Source organism: Piliocolobus tephrosceles, chromosome 1 (genome assembly GCF_002776525.5).
Source record: "Piliocolobus tephrosceles isolate RC106 chromosome 1, ASM277652v3, whole genome shotgun sequence".
Lineage (NCBI taxonomy): Eukaryota > Metazoa > Chordata > Mammalia > Primates > Cercopithecidae > Piliocolobus > Piliocolobus tephrosceles.
Genome location: NC_045434.1, coordinates 53806886 through 53826540, shown reverse-complemented (window position 1 = coordinate 53826540; position 19655 = coordinate 53806886). Strand labels below are relative to the sequence as shown.

Here is a 19655-nt window from a genome sequence, read left to right as displayed (position 1 = left end):
TTAGTTAAGGTGTAATTTACAGAAAGTGAAATTCATTCTTTTTAGTGTATAATTCTGCAAGTCATGTAATCATCACCACAATTAATGTGATTGGAATAAATCCAATCACATTAGATTTATTGTGATAAAGATATGGAATAGTTTCATCACCACAAAATTTCTGCCATGTCCCTTTCTAGATAGCTCTTCATTTCCCCTTTATGCCACTCTTGATCTGTTTCTATCCTTACAATTTTTCTTTTTGTATATTTGGATAGCTAGTAATAATAAAAGTTCAGTGACTTAAAGCAGTTGAAAATCTACGGACCTCTTTTTATAGATTCGTTTGTTGGATGTAACTGGAAGAGGAAGAACCAGAGGCAAGCTCAACACATTAAAAGTATTTCCATGTTTCTTTGGAGTTCTTTACTTTGTTAATGTGAGAATAATATATACAGTTGTAAATGAATTTGCAACTTATTTTCATTATGTTAGTTATTAATATAATTGTTAATATTGTCATAGTTATTAAAATTATATTGAAAAACTCAAATCTTCTTATTTTCTTAGATATAAAGCAACATTTCATCAATGTGATGTTTGTAAGAAAATTTTTAAAGGCAAATCAAGTCTGGAAATGCATTTTCGAACGCATTCAGGTAAATTTTAATGGGTAGTTCATATATATATATATATAAAATGTGTAATCAGAAGTAAAATATAGATATTTAAATTTTGTTGTTCTTGGTTAAATTTCTTTGGTTTTCCCCATTAAGAGTTTTACTTATTATGTTGAAGTTCATGCCCTGATTGAACAATATACTCATCTTCTATTCTCTATTATGTAAGCTTCAATACTTTTAAATATTTTATAAAACTTGAGAAAAATTTATCCATAGGATATTTAATTTTTGTAATTTTCCCTTTTCTGATTGTCTTATGGTTCTTTATTTCGCTTTCTGAAGGCTTTCCTTAAGTCTTCAGATTAAATTCCTTGTTATCTTTTATTCTCTTCTCTTTTCAAAGAGTAATGCAAATATGACCTCATTGTCTTGTTTACAAAGTTACCATCGTGTCATTTTCCTTTTTACATAGCCAGTCATGATGTATAGGTAGTTATAGTAGAATGCTTTGCATCAGCTGCTTTCCAGAAGTTGTCATTTTCAAAATCTTTCTTTTTTCTCCCTTGGGAATGTTACTACAGTTTGAAATACAGAATACGTTATATTCTTTCTTATATATTGTCTGAAGCCTTGTTTGCCTTTACATGTAAATTAACATTTTCAAAACCTTGTTTTCCTTAAGAAACAAACCCATTTATGTATTTATGCCTGCTTTGTTTTATATTCAATTCGGATTGTCAAGCTGCTATTCTGGAAGAGAAAAATAAGTGATTTTGTAAATATTAGAATAGTAAATAACTGAATTTGGGCAATATTAGTAGCAAATAGTTGCAGTAAAGGATTTACTACTGATACAGTGCTACTGTTAAAAGCAAAGTTAGACCCCCCTCCAAATGAAAAAAAAGGCATAATTTGGGGGAGCATAAATAAACATGTAAAATGAGGAAACAAACTTAATGGTATCTTCCATATCTTTTGTAAATAATTAACCTAAAGAACTCATGACTTGAAAGAGATGGTGAACTTATAGAAAGTTAATTTCAAACCATTGATGATTTAAGAATTGTACAACTTCAAGAATTTTTCCAGAGTAGAAATTTATTGCTGGCTAGGTTGCATCAAAATTTTTAAAAACACTGATTTATAATGATTGGTTGGTAGCCAGTGACAATGTGGAACATCAATCTCTGGATATTTCACAGTTAATTGGAATTAGAAGACAAGTCTCTCTGTCCTTTGAAAATTGAGGACATGACCGGGCGCGGTGGCTCATGCCTGTAATCCCAGCACTTTGGGAGGCCGAGATGGGCAGATCACGAGGTCAGGAGACCAAGACCATCCTGGCTAACACGGTGAAACCTGTCTCTACTAAAATTACAAAAAAATTAGCCGGGCGTGGTGGCGGGCGCCTGTAATCCCAGCTACTCTGGAGGCTGAGGCAGGAGAATGGCGTGAACCCGGGAGGCGGAGCTTACAGTGAGTCTAGATCCCGCCACTGCACTCCAGCCTGGGCGGCAGAGCGAGACTCGGTCTCAAAAAAGAAAAGAAAAGAAAAAAAAAATTGAGGACATGAGCTCTGTGATGGAATAAGACAAAGATTATGGCTGTTATGAAATGAGAGGGAACAATATTAGAAGGCAAGACTCAGCAAATACTTGTTGAGGGCTGCTAGATAGTAAATGTTTTAGGCTTTGCAAGCTAATGGTCTCTGTCACAATCCTTCAGCTCTGCTGTTGTGGTGTGAAAGCAGCCACAGACATTGTGTAAGCAGATGAAGCATGCCTGTGTTCCAATAAAATTTTATTTACTAACTCCCAATCTAAAGTGACCAACAGTCTACCCAGACAGGACTTCACAGAGTGGCTTTTGCAAGAAATGGTCGCCATGTTTCCAAGTCCATTTTTGAGATTTATAGGTTCAGAAACTCAATTTTATCTGTGCATTGAGAGTTGTAAGTATTGTGAGTAATTCTTCACAGTAAACACTGGGAATAGATTAGCCAGAATGTCATTAATTTACATTCTAGAAAATGAGATATTAATGTTTACTAGCTAGGGTGTCTTTATCAAGGAAGCAGAATTGCTGAGTTTATTAATCAGAAGGAAAATTGCCAAATGTAGAATTAGAGTAAAATTAGGTAGTAATTTTATGGAATAGTTCATCTAGGAAATGGTGAAGGATTTTGAACCATCCTTACCCTCATAGCAGGTGACCAGAAAAATTTTGTTCTTCAGATTGTTTTTCCTTAGTTAGGATACCCTTAGTTCGTTATTTATATATATTGCTAAATTTTTGGTTTTTAGAATTTACTTAACTAGACTTCCTCTATATCTTTTTTTCTTCTGTTAGTATGTCTTTTCTCCATATGCTCATCTGGAGAAACAATAAGATGTATTTGTTTCAGTTTTGGCCAGTTCAGTACACCTAATTGCTTCATATGAGTATGTACAATCAGTGCATATCCTAGGGCTTGTGAAGAGTTTGGCACTCAATAAATATTTGTTGAGAAAAATAAATTTATTATGTTCTCCTATGACTCTTCTCTAATTTCTTTGATTTTTAAACCACACAGTTAGATAAATTAGTTGGAAAATATATATAAGATTTTCTTCTACAGATAGCTTTTTCTAATCATGAGTTTTGTTTGTTCAATCCTCAGAATGTAGTGATTACATCTATTCTTTAACAGTTGTCTTGATGAAACATATTCATTAAATTGGCGTAAAGATGACCACAAATTTAGGACTTGATTTTAATGTTGACTGATTTCTTTATTCAAGGTGAATTTTCTTTCTAAGCTTTTTTTTTAATGGAAGCATAGCACACAAGTGCACAAATCTCAAACAGCTCAGTTAATTTTTATGAATGAATCCATCAATGTAGCCACTACTCAGATCAAGATATAAAATACTACCAAGATTTCAGAAGGATTCTCTATAGCTCCTCCCAGTCAGTAACCTCCTTGCAAAGATAATGACTATTTTGATTTATATTAATAGCACCAAAAATTAATTTTGTCTATTTGAACTTCATGTAAATGGAATCATGTAGTATGTAATCTTTTTTTCTGGATTCTTTACTTAATATTAAGTATGGATTCTGTTATGACAGTAATGTGTTTCTTCTCATTTTCATCTTCATATGACTGTTACAATTTATTCATTCTACTTTTATGGATACTTGGTTTATATTTGCTTGGTTCTCTTATGAATAAAGCTGCTGTGAACATCGTTGTCCATGTGTTTTCATACACATATGCATTCTTTTCTCTTGTATATATTCATGGCCCTAGGATTCCTGGCTCATAGGATATGCATATGTTCTACTTCAGTAGATACTACTAAGTAGGTTTTCAAAGTAATTATGTCAGTTTACACCACCACCAGCCATGTATGAAAATCTCAGTTGCTTCACATTTTCACCAACATTTGATACTGTTTTGTTTTTGCTTTTGTTTTTTGTTGTTTTTGAATCCATCTGATAGATACGTAGCACTGTCTGAGAGTGGCTTCAAGTTGCACTTCTGTGATGAGTATTGATGTTGAGGACCTGTTGTTGTGCTCATTGACCATTTGGGTATCTACTTTTATGGAATACTAAATTATTCTTCTACTCATTTTTAAAAATTGGAGTGTCTGTCTTTTTCTAATGGATTTGTAGGTATTCTTTGTACATTCCGGATACATATATAGTATAGATATCTTCTCTGTGACTTACCTTTTCACTCTTAATGATGTCTTTTGATGAACAAAGGTTTTGAATTTTAAAGACGTCATGTATCATTTTTTCTTTATAGTTCTTTTGTGTCCTCTTTAAGAAACTTTTGCTCAACCCAAGGTCATTAATATTTTTTGCTGTTACCTTATAGAAGATTTATTTTAACTTTCATATCTAGATCCATGAACTTTCTATAATTTATTTTTGTGTTATTAGGTAAAGGTGAAAGTTCTTTTTTTAACATATGGTTATCCAGTTGCTTTAGCACTATTTTTTGGAAAGACAATCCTTTCTCACTACATTTCATTGGCATATTGTTGTAAATTAAGTGATCATATATGTGTGCTTTGTTTGCCAACTTGTTATTTTCAAATGTGTTTATTTTTGTCCGTTTGTATTTTTATATAAATTTATAAATAGTCTGTTAATTTCCACACACAAAAATACTTGCTGGGAATTATTGGAATTTCATTGAACCTGTGGTCAACCTTTCCTTAATTGATTTTCTTTACAACATCATAACATCCAGTCTGTGAACACCTCCATTAATTTGTTTAGATTTTTTTCAAAGACATTTTGTGGTTTCTAGTGTAGCTATCTTACACATTTTGCATTACATTTATACCTAGGCATTTGATATTTTTGTATCACATTTTGACCTTTTTTTAATTTTATTTTTTGTTTCTGGTATATAGGAATAGAATTGAATTCATTTATTGACTTTTTATCCAGTGACCTTGCTAAATTTCTCATTAAATTTTATAGTTTGCCTCTAGCTTTTTTTGAATTTTCAAAGTATGCAAACAGGTCATCTGTGAATAATGACAGGTTCGTTTTCCCCTTTTTAGTCTTTATAACACACTTTCTCTCTCTCTGTCTCTCTCTCTGTCTTTTGGGGTTGGGAAGTAAAACCTTATTACTTTGGTCACATCTCCAGTAGAAATGTTGACAGTAGACATTATTTTCTTATTCTCATCTTCAAGGGAAAAGCTTTCAATAATTCACAATTAAGTATGATAAATTTATAGGTTTTTTGTAGATAGATAAGGAAATTACTATCCCTAGTTTATTTAGAGTTTTTGTCATGAATAGTTGTTGAATTTTATGTTTTTTCTATATTGATTGAGGGATTGAGGTGATCATATTTTTTTATTTTATTTATGTGGTAAATTATACTGATTGATTTTTGAATATTAAACCTCATTTCTGGAATAAACCCAGATTGGTTTGATATAGTATCTTGCTAATGATATATTATCTTGTTCATCCTGTTCATTGTGTACTGAAGATAGAATATATCTTGTTCATGCTGGGTGCAATGGCTCACAAGCCCCTAACCTCAGCACTTTGGGAAGTCGAGGTGGATGGTTTGCTTGAGCCCAGGAGTACAAGACCAGCCTGGGCAACATGGCAAAACCCCTTCTCTACAAAAAATCCAAAAATTAGCCAGGTATGGTGGCGCATGCCTGTAGTCTGAGTTACTCTAAAGGCAGAGGCAGGAGGATCGCCTAGCCTGGGAGATTGAGGCTGCAGTGAGCTGGGATGGCACCACTGCACTCCAGCCTGGGCAATGGAGTGAGAACTTGATTCAAAAACAAACAAACAAATACACAAACAAATGTACAGACATGCATGTATCCTGTTCATGATATATTATCCTGTATAATTGAATGCAATTTGCTTATATTTTGTACATTTTTTTGGTTCACAAGACATATTGCCTATATCTTTTCCCTTGTAATGTCCCTGACAGGCTGTATTATAACTATGCTGGTCTCTAAACATGATTTGGGAAATAATTTATCTTTTTCAGTTATCTGGAGGAGTTTGTGTAAAATTGGCATCATTTCCTCATTAGTGTTTGGAAGAATTGACAGAATACATTCCTGAGTTTGTTTTCTGTAGGGAAAGGTTTTAATTAATGTTTTTTTCTTTTTTTTTTTTATTTTGAGACTGAGTCTCACTCTGTCGCCCAGGCTGGAGTGCAATACTATGATCTCGGCTCACTGCAACCTCCGCCTCACGGGTTCAAGTGATTCTCCTGCCTCAGCCTCCTGAGTAGCTGGGATTACAGGCGCCCACCACCACACCTGGCTAATTTTTTTTATTTTTAGTAGAGATGGGGTTTCACCATCTTGGCCAGGCTGATCTCCAACTCCTGACCTCGTGATCCACCCACCTCGGCCTCCCAAAGTGCTGGGATTACAGGCGTGAGCCACCATGCTGGGCCTAATTGAAGATTTTTTTAAATGTGTTTTTTAATTTGTGTTTTAGTATGACCGTTAAAGAGCCGTCATATTTTCAATTTATTTATTCACTTTAAAGGTATTCTATTTAACTAAAATGTAAAATCTATTGGCAGAATTTGGGCTATTTTGTTATTTATCTTTTTAGTGATGATAGTGTCTTTAGTGATAAGCTTTTTGTCATTCCCGTTACTAGTAATATATCTTTTCATGCTAAGGATTTAGTGATTTTATTACTCTTTTGAAAGAACCACTAGGTTTTGCTGATTTTTCTCTTTGTTGATTTATTTTATTTTTCATATCTGCTTTCTCTTTTGTATTTCTCCCATTTTGTTTGTATTTCTTCTTTTTTTTTAAATTATACTTTAAGTTCTGGGATACATGTGCAGAATGTGCAGATTTGTTACATAGATATACACGTGCTGTGGTGGTTTGCTGCACCTATCAACCCATCACCTACATTAGGTATTTCTACTTATGCTATCCCTCCCCAGGCCCCCCATCCTCCGACAGGCCCCAGTGTGTGTTATTCCCCTCCCTGGGTCCATGTGTTCTCATTGTTCAGCCTCAGTGAGGCAACGCCCTACCCTGGTTCGGCTCACCCTCCATGGGCTGCACCCACTGTCTAGCCAGTCCCAGTGAGATGAGTTGGGTACCTCAGTTGGAAATGCTGAAATCATCCGCCTTCTGCGTTGATCTTACTGGGAGCTGCAGACTGGAGCTGTTCCTGTTTAATCATCAGCCACCAGCTTGTATTTTTTTAAATTTAATTTGCCTTTCCCTACCTTTTTTATATAGATGCCTAAGTTGTTAAATTTTAGTATTTTTTATTGTTTATTGATGTGTTTGAAAGCCATGTTGTCCTCTGAATACTGCTTTAGTTATAATCCATACGTCATTTTTAATTTCATATTTCCATTATAATTCAGTTAAAAATATTTTCTACTGTCTGTTCTAAATTATTCTCTCATTAATGGTTTACTTCAAATTGTATTATCCAATTCCTAAATATTTGGGGATTCTCTAAGCAAGTTTATGTTACTGATACCTAGCGTAATTCTACTCTTGTCAGAGAAGCTATTCCATTCAAATATTCTACATTCTTCATTTTTTACCACTTATTTTGTAAGTTACCAAGAGATTTATGTGAAAGTGTCTGCTATAACCATGATTGTAAATTGTTTATTTCTTTTGATGTTTTTCATTTTTTGCTTTATGTAATTTGAGGTTATATTATTAGATATATGTAATATATGTTATATATTAAAATATGTATTATCTGTGTAATATAATACATGTATTAGATATATATTATTAGTCAAATCTTTCTATTGAACGGTCTTTTATATAATTATAAAATGTTGCTGTTTATTATGGTAAAGATTACCAGCACTCTTTTGGGTACTTTCATATTAAATATATATTTTTTTTACTTCCAAGCCTTCTTTGGACTTATGATATGTATCTTTTGGTATTGTTTAATTATCTATTTTGATCATCTTTATCCTTTAATTTGTATGTTTAGTTCATTTAAATTATATGTGATTTCTCACTTACTTGGGCTTGAATATATCGTCATGCTGTTTACACAATTGATTCCTTGATGCTTTTTTTCTCTTGTCTTCACTTTGTTTATAATCATTAAGTATTTTTGTTGTCATTTTACCCTCAATTAGCTTCTTAATTTTGTGTTCTTTCATTATGTTTTTAGTGGTTACCCAGGATAACAATGTGCATTCTGAAATTGTTACAGTCTACCTTACCTTCTAGAAAAGATAAATAAAATAATTGAAATTATTCGTCACTTTCCAGAAACTGCAAATCCTTATACCACCCTTATCTTTCTTATCTCGTATGTATTGTATGTATTTTAATTCTTCATGTCTCTTAAAACCCAAAGACATTGCTTTTTTGTTTTAAATATTTAATATTGTTTAGATTTAACCATGTATTTATTCTTTACTGTTGACTGTTCTTCCACCTGGGGTCATTTTCCTTATGCATGAAAAGTTCTCTTTCATGCAGTCAGCTGGCACCATATTGTCTGTTTGAAAATGTTTTTATTTTACCACATAAGTAATATTTTTTCTGACTGTAGAATTTACGTTAGCAGCTTTTTTTCATTTGGCACTTTAGATAGGTTATTTTTTGGTTTTGGAACTTGTTTTGCTTTTGTTGAAAAAAAATATACTATCAGTCTTATTGTTGCTCATTTGAAGGAAATGTCTGTTTTTAATTGGCTACTTTTTTAGATTTTTCTGTTTTTGATTTTCAGAAGTTTTACTATAGTGTGCCTTGATTTGAGTATGTGTGTGTGTGTGTTTTTTATTTTGCGAGGTTTGTAGTGTTTATTGAATCTGTGACTTGATGTCTTTCTTTTATTTAGAAAGATTCTTAGCCATTTTCTTTTTAAATATTGCTGTTGCCTACTCTCTGTCTTCCTTCTGAGACTTCAATTACATGTACATTAGACATCTTCACTTTGCCTCTTCTAGAGTTGCCTTTGTTTCCCATAGATTCCAATCTCTGGTAAAATTTACTTTTCCTATTTTTTCCTGTACATATTAATCATATTGATTTTTATGTCCCAGTCTTTTATATATAATATTTGCTTTGGGCGTATGTATTGCATTTTTTCCCCTCTTGGCATTTGATCATTTGATTCTGTTTCTTGGCATACCTGGTCACTTTGTATTGAACTTTAGATTTTGTGAGTTAAAAATTACAGAAGCTCTTGAAGATGTGTTCCTTCCCGATAGATTTAAATTTTTTCTCACTAGCAAATAGAATATGAAAGGACTGTGTTCTCTTTCTGGCTACTTCTGATCTGCCTTTCTCCTAGTTCATCATTGTATTGGGGTCTCTACTGACAGCATGGTGTTTTTACTAGAGTTCCTCACTTTGGTGAGTCCTGAACTTCAATCTCTGTCTCCCATATTCTTGGGATTGCTGAATATTGGTCAACCCTGTAGCCTTCTGACTCTTGGTTTCCAGCTGTCTCACCCAGCAAATGTTTCTTTTAATAGTTGGCAATTATAGATACTTTTGTTCATTTCTCTGTTGTTCCTTCTTTTTCAGGCTCCTGACCCTTCACTTCTTTGGTAGTCCCAAACTCCAACTTTTATCTTCCCATTCCAGTGAGATTTTCTCAAGTGCTGGGCTGCAGCTTGGCCTCTATTTCCCCCTAGACTGAATCTGAAAGTGCACTGAGGAGAAAATAAAGCACCTCTATACTTCCTGTGTCACCAGACCTTGCCCCCTTAGGTCCTGGCTGACTTGGCTGTGCTTTGATGCCTGCAAAGAGTAATTTGGGGGTGGGGGTTATTTTTTAAAAATCTTTTATCTTTCCCCCTCATCAGTAAGAGGCATGATATGATATAAACTACTTATCAAGTCTGAAATAAGTCTCTTAATGTACATTTTTCACATATCAATTTTTAATATCTAAAGAAAGGTGATTCTGTGGATGACAATTTTAAATTCTAAAGGCTTATAGATTCTATGATTTTAGCTATTAGTTTACATCTCTTTGAGTATTGTTTATTTCCTTCTACTCTTAATGCTCCTTTTTGTACGTCATGAAAGAGACCTTTTGGTTGCTGTATGTCTCTGATTTATGATCTTGAGATGCACTCCACTTGCATTATTGTTGTTAAATACATAATCTTACTATAGAAACTCTCACTGCAGAAAGCTTATTTCCTTAATTTGTATTTTTTCATCAAGTTGATAGTTTTCACCTTTTCTGCTATGTATCTTTAAGCACTCTAGGTTTGCTTTTTACATTTAATAATGTTAACATTTTCTGTATGAATTTTCATCTTTTTAAAAACCTAAATTGATTTTTCTATTGAAAATGATAGTTGTTTAAAATAATAATCGAAACTTCTCAAAGGAATATGCCCATTTGGATTACAGTTTTCTAAAAGTATTTGTTATTCACTAGAACTGATTGAATATTATTCTAAGTTTTAAAACATCATTGCATTTATAAAACTTTTTTAATGAAGATACTCAAGGACCATCATGCTGATCCTGTGCCAGAGAACACTCAAAACTTAAACTTTTGTCTTTAAAAGTAAATTCTGTACTTCTTGATGGTTGTTAGTATTGCTGTGGTCGTGTTCTTATTTAAAAACAAATTATAGAATGCTCCTTGCATGGCAAGTATTGATGCCAGGGATTTATAGAAAGCACTTAAGAGTTCTTGTGTTTTGGAAGTATAAGTTTTGTTGTTTTCAAAGCACTCTCCTCTGAGCTTTTCCATATTGTCTCTGATTATAGGCATTCACTTGTAAAATCAAATGTTAGATGCTATGTGTTCTATACACAGTTAAAAATACTTTTTTCTGAAAAGTTAATTATCTATATAATGTGTTGCTTCATGTCTCACTACCTCTGTAATGACATCAGTAATAATGTTAGTCCAGAAACAAGTAAAAATTCAATAGTACTAGGTACTCAGCCTCCCAGTCTGTCTTAAATTTTCTGGTAGTGGGATTTGAAGGTTCCAATGGGCTACAAAATATTTAACAATAATATTTAACAAATAATAGTTTGATATTAGTGATTCAACTTGAAGATGTAATTATCTTTTAATTTACTAGGAGAATGGATGATGTTTCAAATGGAGAAATGAGAAGAAAATATCAACAAACTCATGTGACAATCAATATATAATTTTCTAATTTGACTTTAAAATAATGCCTTTGTGTCTACCACAGTATTAGTGTTTCTGTATGTATTAGTTTTCTGTTGCTGCGGTTAACAAACCACCACAAATTTGGTGGCTTAAACAATACAAATTTATTACCATATAGTTCTTTAGGTCAGAAATCTGACACCAAGCTGAAACCTAAGTGTTTGGTAGGACTGTATTTCTTTCCAGGGGCTATAGGAAATAATGAGTTTCCTGCTCATTCAGGTTACTGACAGGAATCAATTATTGGAATTGTAGGACCAGGACTGAGATTCTCGTTTTCTTGCCTATTGTACACTGAGAGCCTTTCTCAGCTTAGAGTGGCCACAGTATTTCTTATGTTCTAGTTCTAGCTTCCTCCTTCCTTTTTTTTTTTTTTTTTTTTTTTTGAGACGGGGTCTTGCTCTGTCGCCCAGGCTGGAGTGCAGTGGCCGGATCTCACCTCCCGGGTTCACGCCATTCTCCTGCCTCAGCCTCCGGAGTTGGGACTACAGGCGCCCGCCACCACGCCTGGCTAGTTTTTTTTGTATTTTTTAGTAGAGACGGGGGGTTTCACTGTGTTAGCCAGGATGGTCTCGATCTCCTGACCTCATGGTCCGCCCGTCTTGGCCTCCCAAAGTGCTGGGATTACAGGCTTGAGCCACCTCCTTCCATTTTCAAAGCTAACAATTAGTGACTGAGTTCTCATGTTACATCTGTCTGACCCATTCTTCCTCAGTTATTGGCCATATTCTATGATGCCTATGATTATATTTGACTCACCTGTGTACGCCTGTTGGCCTCCCCATTTCAAGGTCTTATCTTAATCTGATCTTCAAAGTCTCTTTTACCATATAAGTATCTACAGCTTCCTGGGACCAGAGTGTGTACATCTTTGATAGGCCATCATTCTGCCTACCACACTGGCTAACCTAGGAATTTATAATGTTTTATATAAAACAAAACAAAACTATAGTGTGAGAACCTGACTGAGGGGGAGCTAAAAACAGGTCCAACTTCTTTGTTCTTTCCACTGAACAGCTCTTGTTATTTTGACCTCAGGCCAGAGATAACTACTTCTCATCTAATCCAAGGAACCAGGTTAATTAGAATTGCTGTTTTAGTTTTTATCCTCCTTGCGTGGGGGAGGAAATCAGATGTTTTGGTTTAACTTTTTGAGGGCTATGGGAATAAAAGTAAGCAATAATAATAGTTTACAAGCACTTATTATATACTAGGTGCAGTGCTAAGCCCTATTACTCCACTTTCTCTTTTATTCCATTTACCAACTCTGTGAGGTAGATATCATTATTATTCCACATTACAGATGATAAAACTAGGCATAGAAGTTGGGTAGCTTGCTCAAATGTTTGACTAGTAAGTGTTATAACCAGAATTCAAACCCAGATCTTTTTGATGTTTAAGCTTCTTATTTTTACCAGTTTACTATACTGTCTGCATTTTGTGACAGTATACAGTATTATTGCTATTATCAAGTTCTTGCAAGTATTCACACTGAAGTTTGCTACTTAAAGTCATTGTCTTATCAAGTTGAGTACATTTTACATTTAATTATATTCTTGTTCATACAGGTGAAAAACCATACAAGTGTCAAATTTGCAATCAGTCTTTTAGAATTAAGAAGACATTAACAAAACACCTGGTTATTCATTCTGATGCCCGACCTTTCAACTGTCAGCACTGTAATGCAACATTTAAGCGGAAAGACAAGCTGAAATACCATATTGACCATGTTCATGAAATAAAATCTCCTGATGATCCTCTCAGTACTTCTGAGGAAAAACTTGTATCCTTGCCAGTTGAGTACTCATCCGATGACAAAATCTTTCAAACAGAAACAAAACAATATATGGACCAGCCCAAAGTTTATCAATCGGAAGCCAAGACAATGTTACAGAATGTATCTACGGAAGTATGTGTTCCAGTAACACTGGTTCCAGTTCAGATGCCTGACACTCCGAGTGACCTAGTGCGTCATACTACCACACTCCCACCATCTTCTCATGAGATTCTGTCACCACAACCACAGTCAACTGATTATCCACGAGCAGCGGATTTAGCTTTTCTGGAAAAATATACTCTTACTCCTCAACCTGCAAATATAGTTCACCCAGTTCGACCTGAACAAATGCTAGATCCCAGAGAACAATCTTACCTTGGAACATTACTGGGCCTTGATAACACTACTGGTGTTCAAAATATTTCTACTAATGAGCATCATTCATGAGTAAATCTAAACATTCCACAGATTTTTGGATGGTTATATGCTAATGGTAGAGCTGATAGCTTTTAAATTTGTGGGGCTGCTATTTTCTCCTTTTCTCTAGTTTCTCAAGTCCTCAGAACAGTTTCAAATCAAGAAAACTATGTGTCTCTATTTACTGAACATGAATATTTGGACAAAATTTCTGGCATAAAATTTCTGTGCACATTTTTGTGATTTTTAAAGATTATTCAGTGCTAACTTTTAATGGTTTCTTAAATTTTTTGCAATTATTAGCTGCTGATATTATGGAAGTATTTTTTTTAATCATCAGTGGAAATTTTTATTCTTCTTTAATCTCATTCCTCCCCTTCTTCTTCCTTCCCCACCTTACAAACAAGTTTGAGGACCATATAGCCTTTAAGAAGGAATTAAGAGTATACTGATAATTACAACTGTTTCTTATCCTAACTTAAGATTCATTATTACTTTATACAAATTTTTAAAATTGAAATTAGGAATTTGAATTTACAAGAATGTCTTGGATATTTCTGTGTTGTCTTTCCATTCATCTGTAATTTTAGGTTATCATTATCCTTTGGACTTTGGACTTTGGATATACTCAAAGCCGGAAAGCTTAACTGATGTAAGATTAGCTGTTAAATGTAGGACTGAAATAATAATCCAGATAATTGGTTTTTGCCTATACTTCAATTGTTATGAATAAGAAAGGCAAACATAGGTCTGGGCATTAAATTATACAAACTGAAAATGTGTTACATGAAAAATATGAGAGTTTTAACTAGATGTTTTTCAAGGTAAGTTCACCTTTTGTACTTTACTATTTATTTCAGAAATGTTAATATAATATAGCATATATCTTCATCTCACTGAGGAAAGAGCAGTTTTAACTAAATGAAATTTAATTAAACATGCTACTTTTAGTTTCATTTACTTGGCTGGTAGAAACTCTGGGAAACAGAACCTAGATATTTTGTGTTCAATTGTTAGAAAAGGTGCCAAACAAATTATGAAATTTGTGCCTAATTTAACTGAACATTGTTTAATTAAATGGAACCACTACTTATATACACATTTACATGCAATCCAGATCTTTAATTTTGCCTTCACAAAAGCCTAATGTCTGTAATTAACCTTTAATTTTTATTTCTGTATGAGACAAAAGTTGAGGACTTGGTGAAAGGAAATAGCAGTTACAGCAAAACCTCAGTAATTAAAATTGAGGACAAAATCAAAATTATAAAATACCTTTAAAGACATGCACTTTCCATATTTTCAAGTCAATTTTAACTAAAAACTAAGATAATATTTCCTAATAGAGTTGCTTGAAGATTAGACTAGACAGGGTTGATTTATTATTAGCATGTCATTTGTACATAAACTACTAGAAAATAGCAGTTTTAAAAGTTTTCTATTTCAGTTTTGTTTACACTCCTAATTGCTTTAAGCACTTTTTTGTGTGTGTAAACTGTAAAGTCTAGCCCAGCCCTTGTGAAAAAAAAAATCACAAATAAAATAATGAAGTTTTAATGAATAAAGTTTAACCAATTAGTAGTGGTGGAAACTGTTGCTGAAGCACTTAAGAAATAAAGGTACTTTACAGCAACGTTTGCCATACTAGCAAAGATAAAACAAAAGAAATGTTGAAAATTGAGGCAGTTAACCAAAGTAGCTCATATAAATAATAAAACCAGTCTGAGTTTAGCCTCATTTATCAAGGTTTGGTTGTAATTGTCTTAAGACTAGTGGACATACTTACTAAGTTCTCCTTTTTAAAGCATTCTTCTTTGTGTGGAAATGTTATATCTGGGGTACTTACATGATTGAGCTTGACTATATGAGGTACTGTTAGTCTGTTAGTCTTTCAAATTGACTTTTAAAAATACATATCTTTATGATTTTCATCATAAAGACTGACAATATTATAACTAAAAATCTTACTATAATGAAAGAAATCATACATAAAAATGTAGCCTGCCTTACATATAAGCTAATGTAGAAAAGTTTAGACTTATAAAAAGGCAGATAGTATATATATATTTATATACATGTATGTATATGGTATGTTATACATTTGGTGGCAGAAAAAGAAGATATTTCATTTTCACATTGAAAAGAATACTTTGATTTTTGAAGGTATTTACTTTAGAGTTCTTTTAATAATAATGTCCGAATGCTTTAAATATATAATTTAATTGTAGGAATTGGTTTACATAGAACTTTTTTGGAATACATCTCTTAGTAAAATGAAATATAATTATATAATTGTATTTAGTTACTATTGTAGATAACTTAAACTTGAGTAGTGATTTACTGTTTTATAAAATGCTTTCATATATGTTATCTTATTTGAACCTCATAACCAGCCCTGAAATAGAAAGAACAAGCTATATTCCCACTTTATAGGTAAAGAATTTGAGGTTAAAATAAAAGGACTCATTTAAGCTCACATGGTCAGTAAGTGGCAGAGCTACTAGTAGGGAAAGAAGAAAGCTAGCATTAATGAATGCTTACTATGTGCCAGGTACTATATCCTGTCATTTAATCTTAACCTAGTCTGGGAGATGTGTAATATAATTCTGATAAAGAAATAGTTTCAGTAGATGATTGAAAACAACGACGACAAAAACAAAATGAAACTAATCTGCTGCCTCTAATTTCCAAAAATGTAAAAAATTGTACAATTGTGAAAACCTTATGGATTTGGGCAAACTGAATGTATATAGGCTTTTGACAAAAGTTGGCACAAAAAGTATAAAAGGAGGCCTATTCTTTTCAGTTGACCTTTTGTAATATTTGATTTAAGAGTATTTTGGACAAATGCTCTCTAATTCTAATCCATTTATTTTGTAACTGTACTTAAAATTTTGAATCTTGCAACTAAGTTTAGCCTCATTCAAAATTTTTTTTTATTTTGCGAGCATAATTTATTGTTTTAAATTAATTTTTAGCAGATAGCAGTTAGCACTTAATCTGTAAACTGAATAATTTATCAAGTGCAGAAATGTGTTAATCTAATGGGTTTTGACTTAAATGCACCAAAGATTTTTAGTAGGTATTAAATAGTTTAAAAGAATTTAAATTCTTTCTTGTTTCAATAACTATTTGTCCAAAGAAGCACAGTTGAAGTCCTAGAATAATGGATTTTTTTTTTTTTTAAAGTCGTTAGTTTGAATACTGAGATTGATTATTGTTTGTGTTTATATGTATAAAAATAGGAGCAGAAGAAAATACTCTGGGAATAGTAATACTGACAAACCAATTGTAAGTGAGAATACTGTTTTCCTTAGTTTAATTAATACAATGTTACTTTTTTAGTGAACACTACTAAAGGCTAAACAAGCCTATTTTTTACACTATGCTATCAAAATAATTTTTGCCTTTGAATTTTTTTTAAGTCAGGTTGAAGTTATTTTTGTAAGAAACCCCACCTATTTTTTTTTTTTTTTTTTTTTTTTTTGCAGCCTAAAATCCCATTTAACGTTAGGGATTGGTCCTTATGCCAGCAAGATTTAACCAACTGTAAAGGTAGTAGTAGTCTTTGCATACATTTAAGTAATTAAGGCATTTATTGCTGGGAGAATAGGAGTAGCAAAAATATGGTTTTAAATTGGTGCTTTATTAAGTGACTTCCTTTTAGGCAATGGCAGGTAATGAAATAGGTACACTAATAATTTTCTATCATCCTTAAAAAGTGTCAAAGCATCTTTGTAGGGTGACTCTAAACTGCTAATTAAGGGTTAATAATAATAAGTAATTATCATTGGTTGCTTTTCAATATAATTGCAAACAAATTAAAAACACAGTTAGACTGATAATGTTTATAAGCTTGAGTTTTCTTCCTACCATATCATTCTCATATATCAGTGATGAATCATCAGATTTTGAGCAGTAGCTCTTTGACAGTGTCCTTTTATACCCAGTCTTTTCTTCATTGAATGCTTTGTGCCTTTTCAATGTGTGTAGTTGCTTAGAGTTGATTCTGCTAGATTGTACTGATTAATAGATTTTTATTTTTATTTTTTATTTTTTTGGTTATGGGTGTTATGATTATGTTGCCTGCTGGTTGGGCAACTTTTCTTTTTTTTAGGTTGCTTTATGTTTATATAGGCAAATTGGCACTAAGTGTTAGTGTGAATATTTGTTTTTATGATTTATATATCATTTAAAAAATCTGTTGTGGCCTTTATAGTTACTGTGAAGCCACTCTTAGGCCTGTCTCTGTATGCTTATTAGAGGAATCTGACAAGTGAAATAAAATGAGTAGTGTGTCTGTATCTGTGTCTCAGTTTCTCTCTCTTTTAAATAACCAGTAACCATAACTACACAGCTCTGCACTGAATGACCTTATTTCAGTTTGCCTAAAACTGAACAAGAGGTGATGGTTTGAGATGAGTTTCTTATTAGGAGCAGGAACATCCCAACCAATATATAACGAGTTGATAAACTCAGGAAAAATTAGGACTTTAAAGAAAGTTGTATTTGGATATTCTAAGATTCAGTGCCAAATTTAAAATGCTTAGAAATACACTCTACAAGTAGCATTTCTAAAACTTTAAGTAGTGTTATAGTAAATGCTACTTGCTCTTAGAGTGCATAAGGGATAATGTGAGAATAATTTTCTAAACAACTTCTAGAAACTAGAGAGTTCTTCCTTATATCCTACCCTTTTACACATTTCTCTAGTGTGGGGTTTTTTGTTTGTTTTTTTTGTTTTGTTTTTTTTGTTTGTTTGTTTTTTGAGGGTAGAGGGAATCCCCTCCTTATTTCCTGTAAAATTACTTTTACTTAAGATATCTTTTCCCTATAATCTTAGCATGCTTTCTGCTCTTTCTCTTCGGAAGTAGCATTAATAAGATAGATGTAATAGGATTAAGATGTGTGGAAGATGAGAAAAAGAAGGTTTTTGTAGAGGGAGTGCTTATGTTTTGTTTACTCTTCATGTTTCAACTTGCTGTGTATGATCATAAATCTATGATCTTGAGAAAAATCCTAAAACAATTTTAATTTAGCCTATGCAGCCAATTACATAAAGAGAAATTAAGGATTATATTCAGAGGAGAAATTAACGATTATATTTGGAGCATAGAGGTTATACAAAGAATGTAACCTTGTCTGGTCAAATTCTTAGGTAAAGAAAAGTAATCAATGCTTGCATTGCTGTTGGAGATTCTAAAAGATGTATTGAATGAAGAGGATATATCTCATTATTACTGCGCATTTTTTTGCTTGGTATTCCTGCTTGCGTTAAAGCTGGACAATGTACTGTGATGTAATTACAAAATTTTGATTCCTTCCAACAATTGGACTCTTCTTATCCCTATTGATAAAACTGTATTACAATTGATGAGTGTGGCTGCCAGAAAATAATACAAAACTGGGCATTTAGCTGTTCCACATTGTGTAGTAAATGTTTTGATTATGGGGATTTACAATGTACATTAAAGTAGAAATGCTTTTGAACTTGTTTTCAGTCTCAAATAATAATTTTTGTTTTTAATTAAGGATACTTTAAAAGCAATGACAGAAAAATCTAAAATATCAGAATTAATTATTGTGAACTGTGTGTAAAATATCTTGTGAGTTTTATACATACTTTGGTTGTCTAATGTTCCTAAGTATAAATGTCTTTATAGAAAATTTCAGTTCTCTGTGAAGAGTAGGAAGTGTACTGTATATTGAACTAGTTCTTTGTGTTATTTTGATATTTAAAATAAACATGAAGTTCTTTGGTCCTAATACAGCATATCTAGGTTTTATTGAATCACATTTTCACAGGATGGGAATGCAGTACTCTGAAACCAAGTAACCTGCAGCACATTTTAAAATATTTTCTCATAAGCTATATATTTTGAAATATTTTATATATTAAATTATAAACCATTAAACTAATGAATTTTAAGTGTAATATAAATTCAAATAGTAGTAATGAGTTCTATGCTTGAAGTAGTCATATTATGCTGTTTTTTAGACAGAAATCTGAAGTGTAGTAAAATTCATTAGTGAAATGAGTTATTCTGTATAATATTGAGAGAGGCCACTCTTACCTCTAATCCCCCTCACTTCCAGAAACATACATTCTGGCTATGGGAGAAATGGTTGTTGGTTGAAGGTGTAAACTGTAGGCTATAGGATGATACCCCCAAACTTGCAAGTTATTTATCCCC

The 19655-nt window shown here is 32.6% G+C and overlaps 1 protein-coding gene across 1 annotated transcript in view; it reads left to right on the top strand.

Annotated features, from left to right (window-relative positions):
* ZBTB41 (zinc finger and BTB domain containing 41) overlaps window positions 1-19227 on the top strand; it is a 52941-nt gene extending 33714 nt beyond the window's left edge. The window contains exons 10-11 of the mRNA XM_023203391.2: window positions 550-638; window positions 12836-19227. Coding sequence (XP_023059159.1) covers window positions 550-638; window positions 12836-13491 — 745 coding nt within the window. The 3' untranslated portion in view covers window positions 13492-19227. The remainder of the gene's footprint in view (window positions 1-549; window positions 639-12835) is intronic.
* The last annotated feature ends 428 nt before the right edge of the window (window positions 19228-19655 follow it).